The sequence below is a fragment of the Camelina sativa genome, chromosome 19 (assembly GCF_030686135.1).
Source record: "Camelina sativa cultivar CO46 ecotype springtype chromosome 19, ASM3068613v1".
In the NCBI taxonomy this organism is placed as follows: domain Eukaryota; kingdom Viridiplantae; phylum Streptophyta; class Magnoliopsida; order Brassicales; family Brassicaceae; genus Camelina; species Camelina sativa.
Genome location: NC_141898.1, coordinates 18,415,166 through 18,436,689, shown reverse-complemented (window position 1 = coordinate 18,436,689; position 21,524 = coordinate 18,415,166). Strand labels below are relative to the sequence as shown.

The window sequence follows — 21,524 nt, the reverse complement described above, 5'->3', positions numbered from 1 at the left end:
TTTACTAATAAACATGATTTTTTTTTGTATAACCATCAAAACTTTTATATAATATATGTGAAATTAAACTAAAAATATGAAAATAATGAAGACATATGTATAATCTAGTACGACGCTAGAGATAAATATAAAAATTGACAAAATGTTAGATATGTACATATCATGCTTTCTATAATAAATTTAGAATGAAATTGTTCAAATGTTGTTTTAATTGATTATCAACACATTTAACAATATAAAATAAATAAAAATATTTAAGATACATGAATAAGAGATTTGGCAATCCAAACATATTCATTGTGCTTGAGATCTCTAGCTCGATTAAACGTTGATTTGAAGATGTATTCACCTTGGAGGTCCTTCTTTTTTCTCAACAATTAGATCAAAATACGTCTTTGTTTTCTTGATATCTTCACCAAAAAAAGCTCAAACTCTAAAGGTGTTAATCTAATCTGGCACGTCCCTTGCTCCAATAATACTCAAACAAATTTTTCTCTTTGTTAAACTCTTACATAATTTCCTAAAATGTGTCAAGGAAGGTCTCAGATGCCAGCTGCCATTGAGACAATGTTAGAGATTGTCTATGTGAATCCACATAGACGTTTTTGGAAATGTCTCTGAGAAAGTTCAGGAATAGATGTTTTGGAAAATCGTTCTCTTTACCATCTGGAGAAGCTCCCGAGTTTGAGGCCTTAAAAACATAAAAGTGGTGATATTTGGGTAGTAAAGAGGATGATTTAAGTAGGCGAAATTTGTTTTTGGGGAGAGTGGAGGGTTTAAGGTTCGTAAAAAAGAAGCGATGAAAATGAGTTGTTGTTGAAAGTGAATATGATGGGATCAAAAGACAGGTATTAGAAATTTTGAATATTATGATTTTCTCATTAACCTTCAATGGAAAGCTGTACAAGATATATATAGAAGATGATAATTAAATCTTTACCAATAAACATGATTTTTTTGTATAACCATCGAAACTTTTATATAATATATGTGAATTTAAACTAAAAATATGAAAATAATGAAGACATATGTATAATCTAGTACGACGCTAGAGATAAATATAAAAATTGCCAAAATGTTAGATATGTACATATCATGCTTTCTATAATAAATTTAGAATGAAATTGTTTAAATGTTGTTTTAATTGATTATCAACACATTTAACAATATAAAATAAATAAAAATATTTAAGATACATGAATAAGAGATTTGGAAATCCAAACATATTCATTGTGCTTGAGAACTCTGGCTTGATCAAACGTTGATTTGAAGATGTATTCACCTTGGAGGTCCTTCTTTTTTCTCAACAATTAGATCAAAATACGTCTTTGTTTTCTTGATATCTTCACCAAAAAAAAGCTCAAACTCTAAAGGTGTTAATCTAATATGGCACGTCCTTTGCTCCAAAAAAACTCAAACAAATTTTTTCTTTGTTAAACTCTTACATAACTTCCTGAAATGTGTCGAGGAAGGTCTCAGATGCCAGCTGCCATTGAGACAATGTTAGGGATTGTCTATGTGGATCCACATAGACGTTTTTCGAAATGCCTCTGAGAAAGTTCAGGAATAGATGTTTTGGAAAATCGTTCTCTTTACCATCTGGAGAAGCTCCCGAGTTTGAGGCCTTAAAAACATAAAAGTGGTGATATTTGGGTAGTAAAGAGGATGATTTAAGTAGGCGAAATTTGTTTTTGGGGAGAGTGGAGGGTTTAAGGTTCGTAAAAAAGAAGCGATGAAAATGAGTTGTTGTTGAAAGTGAATATGATGGGATCAAAAGAGAGGTATTAGAAATTTTGAATATTATGATTTTCTCATTAACCTTCAATGGAAAGCTGTACAAGATATATATAGAAGATGATAATTAAATCTTTACCAATAAACATGATTTTTTTGTATAACCATCAAAACTTTTATATAATATATGTGAATTTAAACTAAAAATATGAAAATAATGAAGACATATGTATAATCTAGTACGACGCTAGAGATAAATATAAAAATTGCCAAAATGTTAGATATGTACATATCATGCTTTCTATAATAAATTTAGAATGAAATTGTTTAAATGTTGTTTTAATTGATTATCAACACATTTAACAATATAAAATAAATAAAAATATTTAAGATACATGAATAAGAGATTTGGAAATCCAAACATATTCATTGTGCTTGAGATCTCTGGCTTGATCAAACGTTGATTTGAAGATGTATTCACCTTGGAGGTCCTTCTTTTTTCTCAACAATTAGATCAAAATACGTCTTTGTTTTCTTGATATCTTCACCAAAAAAAAGCTCAAACTCTAAAGGTGTTAATCTAATATGGCACGTCCTTTGCTCCAAAAAAACTCAAACAAATTTTTTTCTTTGTTAAACTCTTACATAACTTCCTAAAATGTGTCGAGGAAGGTCTCAGATGCCAGCTGCCATTGAGACAATGTTAGGGATTGTCTATGTGGATCCACATAGACGTTTTTCGAAATGCCTCTGAGAAAGTTCAGGAATAGATGTTTTGGAAAATCGTTTTCTTTACCATCTGGAGAGGCTTACAAGTTTGAGGCCTTAAAAACATAAAACTGGTAATGTTTGGGTAGTAAAGAGGATGATTTAAGTAGGCGAAATTTGTTTTTGGGGAGGGTGGAGGGTTTAAAGTTCGTAAAAAATAAGCGATGAAAATGAGTTGTTGTTGAAAGTGAATATGATGGGATCAAAAGAGAGGTATTAGAAATTTGAAAATTATGATTTTCTCATTAACCTTCAATGAAAAGCCGTACAAGATATATATAGAAGATGATAATTAAATCTTTAACAATAAACATGATTTTTTGTATAACCATCAAAAGTTTTATATAATATATGTGAATTTAAACTAAAAATATGAAAATAATGATAGACATATGTATAATCTAGTACGACGCTAGCGATAAATATAAAAATTGACAAAATGTTAGATATGTACATATCATGCTTTCTATAATAAATTTAGAATGAAATTGTTCAAATGTTGTTTTAATTGATTTTCAACACATTTAACAACATAAAATAAATAAAAATATTTAAGATAGATGAATAAGAGATTTGGCAATCCAAACATATTCATTGTGCTTGAGATCTCTGGCTTGATCTAACGTTGATTTGAAGATGTATTCACCTGGGAGTTCCTTCTTTTTCTCAACTATTAGATCTAACTACGTCTTTGTTTCCTTGATATCTTCACTAGTAACAAGCTTAAACTCTGAAGGTGTTAATCTAATATGACACGTCCCCGTCTCCTATACAACTTCAAACAAATTTTTTTCTTTGTTAAACTCTTAAGCAACTTCCTGAAATGTGTCGCGGAAGGTCTTAGAGGCCAGTTGTCGTTGAGACAAGGTTAGGGATTGTCTATTTGGATCCACATAGACATTTTTCGAAATGCCTCTGAGAAAATTCAGGAATAGATGTTTTGAAAAATCGTTCTCTTTACCATCCGGAGAAGCTCCCGAGTTTGAGACCTTAAAAACATGAAACTAGTGATGTTTGGGTAGTAAAGAGAAGGATTTAAGTATTGGAAATTTGTTTTTGGGGAGGGTGGACGATTTAAGGGTCGTAAAAAAGAAGTGAGGAAGAGGAGTTGTTGTTGAAAGTGAAAATTATGGGATCAGAAGAGAGGTATTAAAAGTTTTGAATATTATGATTTTCTCATTAACCTTCAATGTAAAGTTGTACACGATATATATATAGAAGATGATAATTAAATATTTACAAATAAACATGATTTTTTTTTGTATAACCATCAAAACTTTTCTTTAATATATGTTAATTTGAAACGACCCGACTCGTTTTTTTTTTGTTGTAAATAAATAAGAAATAATAAATAATACTAAAAATAAAAATAATGATAAACTACAACTAGTAGTCTCATACCCACTAGCCACCTAACCACAATCACAACCAACAGCAGAAATAACCAATACCAATAAATATCCAATAATAAAACCAATATTATAACATAAAACAGATTCAATATTCAACCATCAGGAAACATAGAACCAGCAACCTAGCAATGTTTCTAATGACTCAACTCTAGCAACCTAGCAAGCCAGACAAAATCCAATCAAGTCCCCAGAATATCCTCCTCTTCATTGCCTTGATTCCACGATCACATTTTGCCTTTACCTGCACCACAAACACAAATTGCAATGCATGGGTATTTTATAAACACTCAGTAAGGCAATCCTCTCATCTATTGGGCTATACACACAAGCAATAGAGACATCTCTAACTATCAACCAACAATCAACAATCATCAATAACAAACCAGGATTCTGCATCGACCGACCCAAACATGCATCGACCGACACTAGTTGGGGTTGCGTCGACCGACGCATGATATGCATCGACCGATGCAAGGTTCACTTGCATCGACCGATACTCCCATTGCATCGACCGACGCATGCTCGACATAGCACGAAAACCCTAGAGTTTACGCGCCGTCCTCGCACTTGCATTGACCGACGCACAAAGTGCATTGATCGATGCACATGCCGACCATCGTTTTTTCCCGAAGCTTCTCACTGGCTCTTCGTTCCTAAAACCACAAAACTCTATCCCAAGCCACAAGAAAGCTTCCTAACATCACAGATAACATACTAACAAGCCAAACAACACATAAACAAGCAGATCAGAGAAATCTCCAGCTTAGATAAGCCCTGGTCATGCACTTACCTTTGCCCAAGACGATTCTGACTCTAAAACGCAAGTTCTACACTCCTAGCAAGCTCCTACAATGATCTAAGCCTCATATCTCACAAGAAAAAGCCACAAACTTCCCAAAAACTCCCAAAAACGCTTAAGAACTGATAAGAACTCTTTTCTCTCTGGTTTTCTCTCAAAACGGCCAAACTCATCGAATGAGACAAAAACACGACTTAAGAGTTTTCCCTACCCTAAAACGCAGCATTTAACTTAAACCGGGATTTCGGTTCGCGGATGTTACAATTCTCCCCCACCAACATAGATTCATCCTCGAATCTCGAACAACCATCAACCAAAGACTCCCGTACAACCGTCTCCACGGCCCACACTCCTCCGACCGATCTACGAAAGGTCACCTTTAGGCGATAGACTCACGTTCTAGGCATTATTTGCTCTCGACTTTTGGACTTTCCTTTACTCATAGGCCTAAACCTTGAGTTTTATTGGCTCCTCATCAGGCCTAAGCTTGCATGCCATAATATTGGCTCCTCATCGGGCCTAAGCCCGCATGCCATAATATATAAGGAAGTCCAATATTCGTCTCTCGGGTTGCCACACTACAGTGCGCCACCGGATCGTCATCCGAAGTCGATATACCAACCATACTCCCAAGCCACAAAGTCTCAGAGTATGGTGGTACTAGGAGAAACAAAGTCCCCCAAGAGTCGCGAGCAAACAATTCTGAACACGTCTGAGTCCTATCCCTATCCAGATTTCCTTCTCGTGGCTCGCGTAAAACATCACAATGTCCTACCAACCACATATCCCCTCACTGGAATACCTCATGACCACACATGGATCATCTCAATTCCACAAGCGCCGCCACAAAGGCCAAACAAATGTCCTAAACAGGACCGCCACCAAGGCCAAACAAATTTCCCAAACAGGACCGCCACAAAGGCCAAACAAATGTCCTAAACAGGACCGCCACCAAGGCCAAACAAATGTCCTAAACAGGACTGCCACCAAGGCCACTCATCCCGAAGGACCGTCACGAAGACCACTTGTCCCGAAGGACCGCCTAAACAGGCAACTCTGGCTAAACAGCCCGCCACAAATGCCATATAATTGGCTAAACAGCCCGCCACAAAGGCCACACAATGGCTAAACAGCCCGCCACAAAGGCCACACAATGGCTAAACAACCCGCCACAAAGGCCACACAATGTCTCAAAAGACCGCCACACATGGCACAATAACTTAAAAGTCCGCCACCAAGGCCACACAAGCCCCTCCAAGGCTCACAACCACTAAAATGGAAAAAAAATCTAACTCACATCAAACTTTCCATTTTTAGACTTTCCACTTCTGGAAACTTTCCACTTTTAGAAACTTCTATTTCAGGAAACTTTCCCTCAAACCACCGCCTCACGGAAATTTTGTACCCCGAACACCACCTCATATTGTTACTTAGTCGCACAACCAATCACCCCTAATCGACCAAGTAAACAAGAGAGATGGGCTGGAATACTCCATTCCCGCTCCAGCCACAGACTACAACTGGGACCAAGCTAGACAAGTTCAAGTCACGACCTGCTTCTCGAACCACTTCTTGAACCTTGCCTTCATCCTCGCCTCTGGCTCCCAAGTCTGCTCCTCAATACCATCACAGTCCCATAGGACTCTCATATCCTCCTCTCGAGAACCCTCACTGGTCTCGCCTCCAAAGTCATGTTAGGCTAAAGATCCTCAGGAATCTTAGCTAACAACTGATCATCCTCACGGAGACACTTCCGCAACATAGACACATGGAAAACCTTATGGAATGCATGCACAACCTCAGGTAACTCCAGTCTATATGCTATTGGTCCCACCCGCTCAATCACTCTGAACGGTCCCATATACCTCGTACTCAACTTAGTCTCAGTCAATGACCTGTTCGGACCCTGCAACATGGCCATCTTGAGGTACACTCTGTCTCCTACCTGAAACTCAAGATCTCTCCTCCTCCTATCAGCATAACTCCTCTACCGATCCTGAGCTTCTTTCATGTTCAGCTTGAGAACCCGAATCTTCTCTGAGGTCTCCTGAACAAAATCTGCCTCGTAAATGCTCCTCTCCCCCACCTGAGTCCAGCATACCGATGTATGACATGGCCTTCCATACAAAGCCTCATAAGGAGCCATCTTAATACTCGCCTGATAGTTGTTGTTGTAAGCAAACTCTACCAGGTTCAGGTGATCGGCCCAATGGCCATCCCAATCCAACACACACATCCTCAGCAAATCCTCCAACATCTGGATCGTCCTCTCTGACTGTCCATCTATCTGTGGATGATAATATGTACTCATATGTACCTTAGTGCCCATCTCTGCCTGAAATGCTCTCCAAAACACTGAAGTGAACTTAGAATCCCTATCAGACACAATGCTCGCTGGCACCCCATGCAACCTAACTATTGATAAGCTCAAATTAATCACTGGAGCTACTCTCTCAAACAAGAGATCACTGTAGTACTTAGGGGTCGAATTCCTCAGAGACTCAAGATCAAACACAATGGATTATAGAGTTTTATGATTACGCTAAACAAATTAATTTGAATTAAAATAAACAATGCAAAATATTAAATAAAAGTGTTGTGAAATCAGAAAATCAAAAGGTTAAGCCTAGGAAATTTCTCAGGAAATTATGAAATATTAAATCAGTAAATTAATTAAGGTTCAAGCAATTAAAAATCAGATCTAGAACTCTAAACTTTTGGTAAAATAAATCAGTTCTCACTGCAATTATTATCTAAATTTAAAAACAGAAAATCCAAATCTCTTTGTAAAATTCTAAGTTAAAAATCAGCTTTAAGAACAGTTTTAGATAAGTTCAAATTATTAATTCAAATCTCTTTGTAAGAAATACTTTTGTTCATCAATGGTTTAATCAGGAAAACAATTATATTCTCATATCAATTTATTTTCCTAAGATAATAATTCTAGGTGATCAATCAAGAATTATTGTGAAGAACAACCAATAATGAAGATCATAAAAGATTAATAACCCTAAAACCACAAATCTAATAAATCATAAAAACCCTATGAAAAATCCTAAACATAACAAGCAAATTACTCAGACATGTTTAATGAAGAACAAATCATAATTCTAAATAACATGCAATAGATTATTGAATAGTAAAAGAGGGAGTTTAGAAATCTTCTCTCTACAAAGAAGTCAGATCCTTTTCTCCAAAAAAGCTCTCAATAATCTCTCTCTCAAAAACTGCTATAAAATAACTTAAGGATTTACAAAACCCAAAAACACTATAAATATGTCCTAAAACACGTCCAGGGGCTTATGTTGCAATTGTGGAAAACTTTGGGTAAAATTGTAAAACTTCCAATTCTTGTTCTCTCCTCGGGTAATCAGGAGTGTCGATCGATGCTCATGTAGTGTCGATCGATGCCAGCACTCTAATCCGACTCCAAGTTCGTTTCCTTCCGTTAAATGTTCCAAAACGATCCAAATTGCTCCATTTTGCTACATCCGTGCCAAATTCCTAGATAACCTGTAAAGACTCAAAAACAACCTAGAAACAAATCAAAAGACTCAAAAAGCACACTCATATCATGGTTAAAAACCGTAAAAACCATGATATATCAACTATCTCCCTCACATACTTCTTAGCCAAGACCGTTGTTCCATCTGTCTTCTTAATGGCCAGAAAATGTGCAGAGTTAGTCAACCGGTCCACAATGACCCAAATAACATCAAAGGTCTGAGACAATGGCAATCCTATCGCACCTCGCGACCCAACTAACTACATCTTTTTTCATCCCGACCCAGTGATAGTACATCTTGAGATCACGGTACATCTTAGTTGCTCCTGGATGAACAGAGAACCTGCTCGCATGAGCCTCACTCAGAATCACCTGTCTCAACTCGTCATCCTTGGGCACACAAACCCACCCATGCACCAAAATAGTACCATTAGCCGAAACATGATACTTAGAACCAACCTCCTTTGAGGCATTCACCAACCCCAAATCCTTCTCCTGTGCCAACCGCACCCTACTCAGAAGATCTGCCCTAACAACTGCCTCCAAACCCAACGGCTCCTGAGACACTGTACACAACTTCAACACACTGATCTCTCCTATCAGGGACTCCATATCCTGCTCCTGAGCCGAAGCTACCCTCTTCCGACTTAGAGCATCTGCAACCGACTTAGCCTTACCAGGGTGTTAAGCTATCTCCAAATCATAATCTGCCACAAGCTCCATCCACCGCCTCTGTCTCAAGTTTAATTTAGGCTGAGTGAATATATACTTCAGGCTCTTATGATCTGTAAACACCTGTACCTTTGCACCATAAAGATAAGATCTCCAAATCTTCAGGGCAAAAACTACATCAGCCATCTCCAAATCATGAGTAGGATAGTTGCCCTCATGCTTCCGCAACTGCCTCGAAGCATAGGAAATCACCTTCCCATGCTGCATCAACACACACCCCAAACCAACTCTGGATGCATCAGTATAAACCACATAGGGTTCTCCCTGCTCAGGCAAAGCCAACACTGGTGCAGTAGTCAACATCTCCTTAAGGCTTGCAAAGCCCTCCTCACACTCCTGTGACCAAACAAAAAGAACATCCTTCCCTGTCAACTTAGTCATAGGACGTGCTCTGCTTGCAAAACCCTTCACAAATCTCCTGTAGTAACCTACCAACCCAAGAAAACTCCTGAGCTCTATGGCATTATGCGGTCTAGGTCATTCCCTGATAGCCTGAATCTTCTCCGGATCTATAGAAACCCCATCTGCAGACACAATATGACCCAGAAAACCCATCTCCCGCAGCCAGAAACTACACTTGCTCAACTTAGCAAAACACTTCTGCTCCCGCAGCTTCTCCAGAACTGCCCTCAAATGCACTGCATGCTCCTTAGGACTCTTAGAGTAAACCAGGATATCGTCGATGAAAATGATGACAGACACGTCCAGGAACTCCTGAAACACGCTGTTCATCAATCTCATAAACGCTGTTGGTGCATTAGTCAACCCGAAAGGCATCACCACGAACTCATAATGCCCATACCTCGTCATGAATGCAGTCTTTCTCACATCTGCCTCATCTATCGGGATCTGATGATAACCTAACGCCAGATCTATCTTGGAGAACCAAGTAGCACCTCTCAACTGATCCAACAACTTATCGATCCTAGGAAGAGGGTACTTGTTCTTCACAGTGACCCGGTTCAAAACCCGGTAATCAATACACAACCGGAAACTCCCATCCTTCTTCTTGACAAACAACACCGGCGCTCCCCATGGTGATACACTAGGATGGATGAATCTCTTACTCAACAAATTCTCTAGCTGCTTCTTCAGCTTTGTCATCTCTGCTGGAGTCATTCTGTAAGGAGCCTTGGATAACGGCATCGTCCCCGGTTCTAGTTTAATCGTGAAGGGATCATACCGAGATTCCTCAACAACCTGAATACCACTAACCGTAGACGTCCCCACTGACTCTGGCATAGATATAGTAATCAAATAAGCCTCACGACCCTTCTCGATCATCTTCCCAGCCTGAATGGCCGAGATCACGAGACTCCCTGAAATCGGTCTAATACCTTGGAAAACCAACTTCTTTCCTGGACGCTCAAACTCCACTCTACCTCGAAGGCAATCCAAATGCACCATAAGCCGATGCAACCAATCCATCCCGAGAATAACATCATACAACTCCACTGGACTGATAAGCAAATCCGCTGTCCACGACTCTCCTGCGATCTGAATATCAAATCCTCTAGCTCATCCAAGAACTCTCAGGAACTTGCCTCCCGCAACTCTGACAACTCTTGTACGCTCTCGGGGATCCCCTCTGATTCCCGCGCTCTCTGCACACTCCAGAGTAATGAAGCTATGAGAAGCTCCAGAATCAAACATAACATGGGACTTAAACCCGCCCACCAACAAGGTCCCTACACAAATCTGAACTTACTAAGAATTCACAAAGACAGAGTACCAGAAATTATACATGTGATCGCCCCGGCACTGGTTCCACCAGTCTCTGCAGTCGTGTAAACCCGTGGCACCTGCTCAATCCGTGCAACCTGCTGCCCTCCCGGCTGCACCTGCTGCAACGCTGCCACTGCCACCGGCTGCAACTTGGGACACAAGGGCCTGATGTGCCCTGGCTCCCTGCAATGATAGCATACACGAGCCGCTACCGTTGGAGCACTCCTCTTGGGACAGCTAGCAACCATGTGATCCTTGCTCCCACAACCGAAGCAACTCGCACCACTCGGCCTCTGCATAGCCTCCCACCTCCTCTTGGTTCCCTGCGCAGGCTTGCCGCCCCTGCTAGAACCTCCATGATGCTTAGCCTTACCAGGCTGAACGGCTGGACTAACCGCCACTGACTGTGCCCGGATATCCTCCTCGATCTCTGCCGCAGTCTCAACCAGCTCTGCAAGCGTAGCATAACTCCGCCCTCTACAGTGAACCCTCAAATCGTCACGTAGGGCCCTCAAAAACCTCCTGATCTGAGCCTCCTCAGACTCCATAGTCCGACGCCCATAAGATAGAAGTCGACTGAACTCCAAGTCCAAGTCCCGCACTGACCGCGCCCCCTGAGATAACTGAAGGAACTGCACCTCCAACCGGTCCAATGCCTCTCTCGGAAAATACTTGCAGTTGAACTCCCCCATGAAGTCAGCCCAAGTCATCTCCCTCTGCACTCTCCTAGCAGCCACTGATCTCCACCACACCTGAGCATCACCCATCAAGTGGTGGACCCTTATGTCCACCCAAAACTCCTCAGGACATCTCACTATATGGAAGTTACGTTGCACACTCGTCCTCCACGCATCTGCAGCAGTAGGATCTGTACCACCCGAAAACCATGCAGTATTGATGCCACGCATCTCCTTGAGCATAGACAAATAATGACTATGCCCTCCCACATCCGCAGCCACTAGCTGCCGCTCCTCCGCCAGACTCCCACACTCGGGACCCTAACATCACTGACCACTGGAGCATCAACACCGCCCCCTCCGGCCACACTCATGGAATCCCCCTGGACACCATGTGACTCGCCAACACCCTCAGCTGTCACACTCTGGTCCGCAGTCTCACTAACCGCTGGGAATCTGCCCCTACCACGACCACGTCCGCGTCCTCGACCACGACCCGCAACAGCACCCCCTCTAACCATCTGCACTACCATGAACAGAAGGCTAAGCACACAATTAACATAACACAAAAACATAAACTCACCATGGAATCACACTGTAGGCTCGAAAAGGATGTTCTTGGACTCCATGCCACACACAATTGACTAACTCACATAATCAATCAAGACATGCAATCCCAAACATCTACAGCGCAAAGCCTAGTGAACCCAAACCTAGAACCGTAAGGGCTCTGATACCAAACTAAAACGACCCGACCCGTTTTTTTTTTTGTAAATAAATAATAATAATGATAAACTACAACTAGTGGTCCCATACCCACCAGCCACCTAACCAATATCACAACCAACAGCAGAAATAACCAATACCAATAAATATCCAATAATAAAATCAATATTATAACATAAACCAGATCCAATACTCAACCATCAGGAAACATAGAACCATCAACCTAGCAATGTTTCTAATGACTCAACTCTAGCAACCTAGCAAGCCAGACAACATCCAATCGAGTCCCGAGAACATCCTCTTCTTCATTGCCTTGATTCCACGATCACACTTTGCCTTTACCTGCACCACAAACATAAATTGCAATGCATGAGTATTTTATAAACACTCAGTAAGGCAATCCTCCCATCTATTGGGCTATACACACAAGCAATAGAGACATCTCTAACCATCAACCAACAATCAACAATCATTAGTAACAAACCAGGACTCTGCATCGACCGACCTAAACATGCATCGACCGACACCAGTTGGGGTTGCATCGACCGACGCATGATATGCATCGACCGATACTCCCATTGCATCGACCAACGCATGCTCGACATAGCACGAAAACCCTAGAGTTTACGCGCCGTCCTCGCACTTGCATCGACCGACGCACAAAGTGCATCGACCGATGCACATGCCGAGCATCATTTTTCTCCAAAGCTTCTCGCCGGATCTTTGTTCCTACAACCACAAAACTCGATCTCAAGCCACAAGAAAGCTTCCTAACGTCCCAGATAACATACTAACAAGCCAAACAACACATAAACAAGCAGATCAGCGAAATCTCCAGCTTAGATAAGCCGTGATCATGCACTTACCTTTGCCCAAGACGATTCTGACTCTAAAACGCAAGTTCTACACTCCTAACAAGCTCTTACAATGATCTAAGCCTCAGATCTCACAAGGAAACGCCACAAACTTCCCAGAAACTCCCAAAAACGCTTAAGAATTGATAAGAACTCTTTTCTCTCTGGTTTTCTCTCAAAACGGTCAAACTCGTCGAATGAGACAAAAACACGACTTAAGAGTTTTCCCTACCCCAAAACGCAGCGTTTAATTTAAACTCGTCTGCACTAAACCGGCCTTGCATCAACCGATGCACATAGGGCGTCGACCGATGCAATCCCTAAACCGGGATTTCGGTTCACGGATGTTACAAATTTAAACTAAAAATATGAAAATAAAGAAGACATATGTATAATCTAGTACGACGCTAGAGATAAATATAAAATTTGACAAAATGTTAGATATGTACATATCATGCTTTCTATAATAAATTTAGAATGAAATTGTTCAAATAGTGTTTTAATTGATTTTCAACTCATTTAACAACATAAAATAAATAAAAATATTTAAGATACATGAATATATTGGAAGAATTTGAGAAAATAATTACTAATAAGATGATAATCTTAAATAGAATGGAGATAATTTAAAAAAAAAAAAAAAGCAATGTAAGGTATATGTCATATACTAAAATTAACTACTAACTTTGTAGATCAGACTTTACATAAAAAAGTTGTTAGTTTTTCTTTTCTAAAAATATTCGATATATGTCAAATCTTATTGATAGATTTCACATATATCGGGATCATGTTAATGACTAACTTTGAAACAAACTTTTTTATAATGACATGTGTTATGATCATATTAACAACATATTTTGACACGTGAGAATATCATAAATCAATAACTTAACATTCGTCTTGATTACTTTAACGACTAACTTTAAAAACCATATTTTGCAATTTACATAATAAAATAGTTTTTCCTTTTCTAAATTTGTTTGACACCTCAAAATCTTATCGACATATTTGTCATGTGTCGCGATCATGTTAAAAGCTAACTTTGAAACAAAGCTTTATACAATGACATGTGGTAATGACATATTTTGACATGTGTTAACATATTAAATCGATAACTTAACATATATCATCATCACGTTAACGACTAACTTTAAAATCCGATTTTTAGGTCAGATTTGCCAAAAAGATTCAATTTTTAGGTTTGAAATTATGGTTTGTTTTTTCTAATTAGGGAAAAAACAAGGTCCATTGTCTACGGTTGGAAACTCGACAAATCCGACAGAGATTGCTTGATCAAAAAGGATATGTGTGATTTGGGTCATTGGTCTTAGTGGTTCAGGTTTGTAATCTTAGAACACAGCTTCAAGTTTGGGTTTATGTCTATGTGAAAATATAATCTTGAATGTTTCCAAAAATTGTTTACGGAAGAGTACTTTGGCTTGTGCTTTGAACCAAATGTTGTACCAAAAGGGGAAGCTTTGTTATATTCTTGCAGAGAACATTCGTAGAGTCGGTGAGCTTAAACAGCAAAATCTTGTTAAACCAATACTTCTTATTGTTTTATTAATATTTCTGTTGTTGTTTGGTTTTTGTTTAGGAGAGGTTGCTAAGCTTTTTGCGGATGCTGGAATCATCTGCATTGCGAGTTTAATATCTCCTTACAGGACAGACAGAGACGCTTGTCGAAATTTACTCCCCGAGGGAGATTTTGTTGAGGTATAGACAAACAAGTGCGGGTTTCGTAGTCTCTCTCTATTGTATTCAAGTTTTCCAATATTTTAGTAACATTGGTTTTGATCAAACAGGTGTTCATGAATGTATCGCTTGAGGTTTGTGAGGCGAGGGATCCCAAGGGTCTTTACAAGCTAGCTCGTTCAGGAAAGATCAAAGGTATCTCTTGAAGTGTAGTTGGTATTTGTGTGACCTGTTTTGTTTCAATAAAATCCAAAGTTGATACTATAGTTTTGATATGTTTCTTCAGGTTTTACGGGGATCGATGACCCTTACGAGCCACCATTAAATTGCGAGGTAAATGTCAATAATATTGTAGAGACAATGGGATGCTACAAAAACAAAACTTGCTTTTTCGCGCTATCTCTTACCCTATGTTCTTGTTTTTTTTCTTTTTCTTATGTCATCTGAAGATTTCTCTGTTCCACGGTCATAGTTCTGTTTTAACAAGCCAAAAAGTAAAAAGTTAAGCAAATCCATGGCTGTTTTTATGGAATCACAAGTTCTGATAATAAATATCATAGCTGTCGTTCTTTTTGGTTCTCTTTTTTTTTTTTGTTTTTTTTTTGTATTTCAAATCTTCTTGTTATGATGAATATGAGTGAAAATCAAGGTTAAGCCTTTTTCTTGATGTTAGTGGAAGCTAATGCATGCATATTTTTATTTTTTTTTGCTTATTAAAATAAACAAAGACAAAAATTAGTAATTTAGATGTTTTCTGAATAAGAGATGGTGCATGCCATAGGACTGAAGATTGGAAGCAGCTGGTTTGGTCTCTGAAGGACGATCCAGGCTTATAATGTTGCTCACTTTCGTTGATCTTCCTAATAGGTGATATTTGGAGTAATTTTGGTTTGTGGAGTTTTCCTTGTATATCTATATATATGTCTAAATCAAATCTTATGTAATAGAAATAAATGAATGTGGCGCACCCGAGTTACATAACGTAGCAAGAATCTTGAAAGATTACGTTAAGTAATCGAGTTCATTGTGATTTGTGATGCAAAGTTTTTGCTCTGTTCCATAACCATAATTATTGAAAATAAGCGAACACTCATACCTATAATCCTCTGGCTCCTTCTTCGGACTCTCACAACCACATGTATACAAAAGGTAATGTGTAATGTAACCATCCATTTATTTAACGCAATGTGTAATGGTTATGTAGTACTTACCGTCATTTAGTTTGGAGTTCCCTAATAAATTATTAAACTACACGAGTGGGCTTAATTAAGCATAAAATCCAAAAGATTTGAAGCGCCTTCAAGTATTAAATTCGGATTACATCATTTACGTGTATGACGTAAGCTAATCAATTAATCAAAACTAATGAGATCGAATAAACGAATCCATTATCAAAAAGATGTCGTACACCAATTAATATATGCGTAAGAATAAAAAAAATGTTGGACATAACTCGACATGCAAAATTAAAATAATATTAGAGTATAAAACGTCAAAGGTGACTATTTCTCGCTTATTAGATTATTATGTATAGAAAAAATATATATATATATATATATAGAATTAAAAAAATCCGAAGGTGTCTCTTGAATCATCTGGTTAGTGCATTGAGTTTTAGGTCAAGGCCAATGTCCATCCCGTTGTAAGCAATGGGCGCGTACATCCATAGATCATCAGAGCTCAATAACTGATATAACATTATTCGTTATAAACAATACTTAATTCTCTACCTTTGATTTATACAATAATTATTATGGTTTAATTATGACTTCAAATCATTGAAAATCACCGTACCTTAATTTGGAGCTGTAGAAATTTGACGTATTGTACTGCTTCTTCCAACATCGTGCTAATATCGACCTGTTTACATATTTAACACATTTAGCTTTCTTAGTAAAGAAACAAAAATGGAGTATATATAGTTGAAGTGCTCACGTAGTAATTTAGTTTGCTTGAATTTAAAACATACAGCATATACCTTTGTTCCATTAGGGACAAGATTTTGCAAAATCCTTAGCCTCTCGTTTATCCTCTCTCTTCTTTTCTGCACCATCACAAAAACGGATTTTGTTTTAAGTTTTCAGCCTTCCAGAATAAATAATTTTTACATGTTTATACCTTTGGAAGAAAGCCTTAATTAGTATATAAATTTACGAATAAATTACCCTTGCGTAAAGGCTTTGAGGATCTGTGGCAGCGCCGCGGCTGGCCCTAGTCTTGCCGTTGAGGTTGAGAGCCTTTGAGTCCTCGCCATCTTCTTTGGATAAGAAAGTGTCTCCACCGTTTGATTCATCATCCGAACAACAAGTCGATTGCGGCTTAGACGGTTTGGTCTTTCTCTCCCCTGCAGCCTTCTCCGTATCTTCTTCTTCACCGCTATTGTCATTATCGCCACTCATCTCTACGCCTTTCTGCCTCCTCCGCATCTTGTTGGCTCTCTTGTTCTTCTTAATTGGTTACAAGAAACAAAGAAAACATTTAGAAATATGGCCATACGGCTTCAAATTTTGGAAATTAGTATGTGGGATCACCCGGATATATAAGCTCTTAACATTTTTCTTATCGGAAATGGAGATAATTCTAACTTAATATTTAATGGACATATACTCCATTAATTCACTCATTGCTAATTGTGTTTTACGTTGAAAATCCATAATTGGGGAATAAAGAAAATTTATACACAAGTATACAACTTACATCAGTTGATGTGGCACGCATCCTCTTCTTTGAACTCTCGCATGGTCTTAACAATTTCTCATCAGTTGTGGTCGTTGTCAGGGAGTTCTCAGACTGGAGCACACTATGGTCGTGGCTTTCTTCAGCATTCTCCAAAGGCCAGAGGCCCTTACGGGAGTATTCGGCCACGTCACATTCACACGTCTCTTCACCAACTAGGTACAAGTCCGTGTTGATCGTCGAGTCCTCCATCCTATTATCGTCTTCTTCTTGCTGTGGCACAACCGTGCAGTAACCACTGTAGCTGCTGCTCTCCTGGGAGAAGCAAAAGCCGCCAGTCCACTGAGAACCCTGGCCGTGGTGGTAGGCTGCGAGTGTGGCAGTTGTCTCTGAAGATGAACCGCCACAAGGTTGCTCATAGGAGGCAAGGAGCTGATTCATGAAGTCAGCTTCTTCTGTATACATTCCGCCTAGGCCAGTGGTCCATTCTCCCATGGCTTCCATTTTTAAGAAGTAAATCACTAAGCGACTTTAGTTTATCTCAATTATAATCCGATAAGTAATATGTGAGTATTGAAGGAATGATTAAGAGGAGTTTGATATGGGTATTATATATAGGATCATGAGAAGTAATGGATATATTTAATATGTCAACCAATTAAACATTATAATCATCTTTTTTTTTTTGGACAAACAACATTATAATCATCTTTGGAAGAAAGTATATATATATATATATATTTTTGTAACCAGGTCTTGATACCCATAGATATGAACAGCTAATTATTGAGCTTAAAGAAAGCTTTGTCTTTCTCTATATCTGTTACTGTTAGGGATGAGTCAAAATATGTATATGCAGCCATTGGTAATTCAATATATCATGATATGTATATTGAATAAAAGGAAAGAGATTATAACTATACAAATTCCTCCAAAAGTATATGAATCTGGTTTCATGTGTATCTACAATTCTATCATTAATATATACTTCCTTCATTTCAAATTACATGTCATTTTAGTTCTTAAATAAAGTTTTGATTCAGATTAGCCTTAGTTTTATATTTTCAATGCAGATTTTAGCAAAATTTCTTGTTTTAACCCTACCATCTAAATAGATTTTTTTTTTTTTTTTTTTTTTTTTTTTTTTTTTTTTTTTTTTTTTTTTTAACCATCTAAATGGATTAGTCAATGAAAAAAATGATCCAGTATATCAGTCAGGGATAAAAATGAAAGTTTAGTAATTTCCAAGATGTCTGAAAAAATCTTGAACGGCATATAATTGGAATACTATCATGAAGATAATGAATGTAAAGAAAAATAAATAACTAGGAGAAGATATTATTGTGATGTATCCATCTCAAAATCATGGACTTACACAGATGTATAATTTATAACTGGTGTATAGAATAACTTTGCATTTGAGGTTTTATTTGAGCAAGTGTACAATTAAAAACAAATCTCTTACAAGGTTTTAAAATGCAGATAACTAATTTAGTGATCATGGAGGAAACGGGTAGAGGATAAAAAGTTGTGTATAAACAACATACATCCAAATAAAGAATTGACCGATAAACTCAAATAACAAGATGATTAATCTTATATCAAAAAATATTTACACCTTTGGTGGTAATAAAATTTGTAGGGTTTAAAAGTAACTGAATATTATATCTCGATCAAGTTGTAAAGTACCGAGTATATTATTTTGAGTGTAAGAAAATAGAAACAGCTAGCTAGGAGAAAGTATCATTATGAATTATGATGCACCAGTCCCAAAACCATGGAGTTATACAGATGCTTAATTTATAATTGGGGAATAGAATACCCTTTGCATTTGAGGATTTGTTTTAGAAAGTCTACGATAAGAACATAAATCTCTTACTAGTTACACTCATTATAATTGGCTCATATTAAAAAGCTGTTATAGATAAGCGGTTGGCCAATAAGTTGACAAAAATACACTCAAATGACATATTTCACAAGGAAAAAAAAATCTTATATTGTTAGGTTTACACATATTATTGTATTATTATTTGTTTGATTTCAAATAGAATATCATAACTCTATCAATTGTGAAGTAAGTATATTGTTTTAACAAAGGTAACAAAGAGAATGATGTGGACCTTGTGGTTACAATTATTTATGCAAGAGTTGGATAATGACCACAGACAATTATATCAATTAAGCGTATCAGCTTAGAAAGATGGAAAGTGATGCTTGAAAAGATCTTGAGAAGTCATAATCTAATAGACATGTTGACAAAGGTCTTCTTGTGATCAATATCTAAGTGGGAGTTTGTTAAGTCGTGGAGTCGATATCTCAGATTTGTTGTGTAACTTAACGTTTGTACAATACGCTGACCGAGCAACGCATGGTGAAAAAGTATGGCTAGTTCGACTGTTCAAGCAAGAATATTTTAATTCGTCTAATGTTTTGAGGGGATCGAAAGTGAGAGATGTGAAGGGGAGAAATGAGAATGAGAGACTCGGTTGTTGAACGTGACAGTTTTTGTTGCTATTAGTAATTAGTTTATCCACTAATCAAAACGAAAAATGTAATTAATTAAACTAATGACTCATTATATAAGCTGACAAAATAAATAAATAAACCAATAATCAAATTTGATTAGGTTTAAGTCAATGAAAGGACGGCTGATCGTGCGCGTGGAAATGCTATATAACCATTCTTATCAAAAACAAAAATACACATGAACTTAACTAAAATTTGAATTTTCCACGTGAACTATTGAAATCAAGCCAAAACCATCAAATCGAGTAATGGTATTACTGTTCCGTTAATATATGATGATTGGATGCTACACTAGACCTTAAACGACGCCGTTTTAATTGTTTTAAGAAAAAATTGAAGTAAAATAAATTTCAAAAATTCAAGGATTGAACCATAGAATCATAACGCATGTAAGCAGGCGATTTAGCAGCTGAACTATAGTAACAAATAGTACAATTGCAAACGGGTATACGTATATAGATTTACGATGCAAATGAAAAAAACTAAGAAAAATAAAAGCTTATCATTTCTTCTCCTCCGATCTTCCTTTTCCTATTTCTACACACTTCTTTCGCTGCGTCTTCAACAATTGGGATATTTATGATGATTAATTTTTCTTAATTTCAAATTAGGATGTCATATATGAACTGCAGAGGTTAATTTCAAATTAGGATGTCAAGAACTGAGATATTTATCACCCAATTCAATTTCTGTTACAATTTTTTTTTATATATAAAATCAAGTTCAGCTATTAAGGATCGGATTTTATACACGATTTTAATTAATTTTGATCTAAACTAACAAAAAAATCACAATTCTTGATCCAATCCATGAGAAATCAACAATCACAATCACAATGTTATCGGAGAAGAAAAAACAAAAGCAGAGAACAGGGTTACCTTTTCTTTAATAATTTCTGCGTTGTCTTAAATATATATGTTTATCCATTTCATATTTAACGAAAAGTTACGGTAGTTCAGCTGGTTTTATGGTTTGTCGTGAGTATAAGAGGTTGGGGGTTCAACCGCGTATTCTGTACATACTGATTTTTTATTTTTTTTCTTAAAACAATAAAACAACGTCGTTTAAGGGTCTAGTGTGGCATCCAGTCATCATATATTAACGGAACAGTAACACTCTTACTCGATTTAATGGTTTTGGCTTGATTTCGATAGTTCATGTGGAAAATTCAAATTTTAATTAAGTTCATGTAGTTTTAGGCACACTCCAAAGATCTGTGTATGAATATGATAAAGCAACTAAGTTCAGGGGGGAATTGGCCGTTTTCCCGATTTCTTTCTAAGTAATTTAAAATGATCTGTGCAACTAAACATTTTCTTTCTTTCTTTTTTTTTATTAAAAAAACCTAAAATTTAGATATTGTAGTAAAAGAGGGAAAACGGCCAATTCCCCCTTGAACTTAGTTTCTTTATCGTATTCATACACAGATCTTTGGAGTGTACCTAAAACTACATGAACTTAACTAAAATTTGAATTTTCCACATGAACTATTGAAATCAAGCTAAAACCATCAAATCGAGTAACGGTGTTACTGTTCCGTTAATATATGATGATTGGATGCCACATTGGACCTAAACGACGCTGTTTTTATTGTTTTAAGAAAAAATTGAAGTAAAATAAATTTCAAAAACTCAAGGATCGAACCATAGAATCATAACGCACGTAAGCAGGCGATTTAGCAGTTGAACTATAGTA

At 37.4% G+C, this 21,524-nt stretch overlaps 1 protein-coding gene and 1 pseudogene across 2 annotated transcripts; one reads left to right on the top strand and one right to left on the bottom strand.

Moving 5' to 3' along the window:
- Window positions 1-525: 525 nt before the first annotated feature.
- LOC104767980 (adenylyl-sulfate kinase 1, chloroplastic-like) lies at window positions 526-15,074 on the top strand (annotated as a pseudogene). Its single transcript, XR_015590818.1, has 7 exons — window positions 526-585; window positions 7,714-7,765; window positions 14,204-14,271; window positions 14,356-14,445; window positions 14,530-14,648; window positions 14,738-14,822; window positions 14,914-15,074. The product of XR_015590818.1 is annotated as an adenylyl-sulfate kinase 1, chloroplastic-like (transcript).
- Window positions 15,075-15,993: 919 nt separating this feature from the next.
- Window positions 15,994-17,868, bottom strand: LOC104766683 (transcription factor bHLH84-like). The gene is made up of 5 exons (XM_010490612.2): window positions 17,325-17,868; window positions 16,793-17,074; window positions 16,606-16,671; window positions 16,422-16,487; window positions 15,994-16,314 (listed from the first exon to the last, which is right to left on the bottom strand). Exons 1-5 carry the CDS (start codon window positions 17,805-17,807, stop codon window positions 16,219-16,221), a joined length of 993 nt encoding a protein of 330 aa, XP_010488914.1. The 5' UTR covers window positions 17,808-17,868; the 3' UTR covers window positions 15,994-16,218.
- Window positions 17,869-21,524: the final 3,656 nt, after the last annotated feature.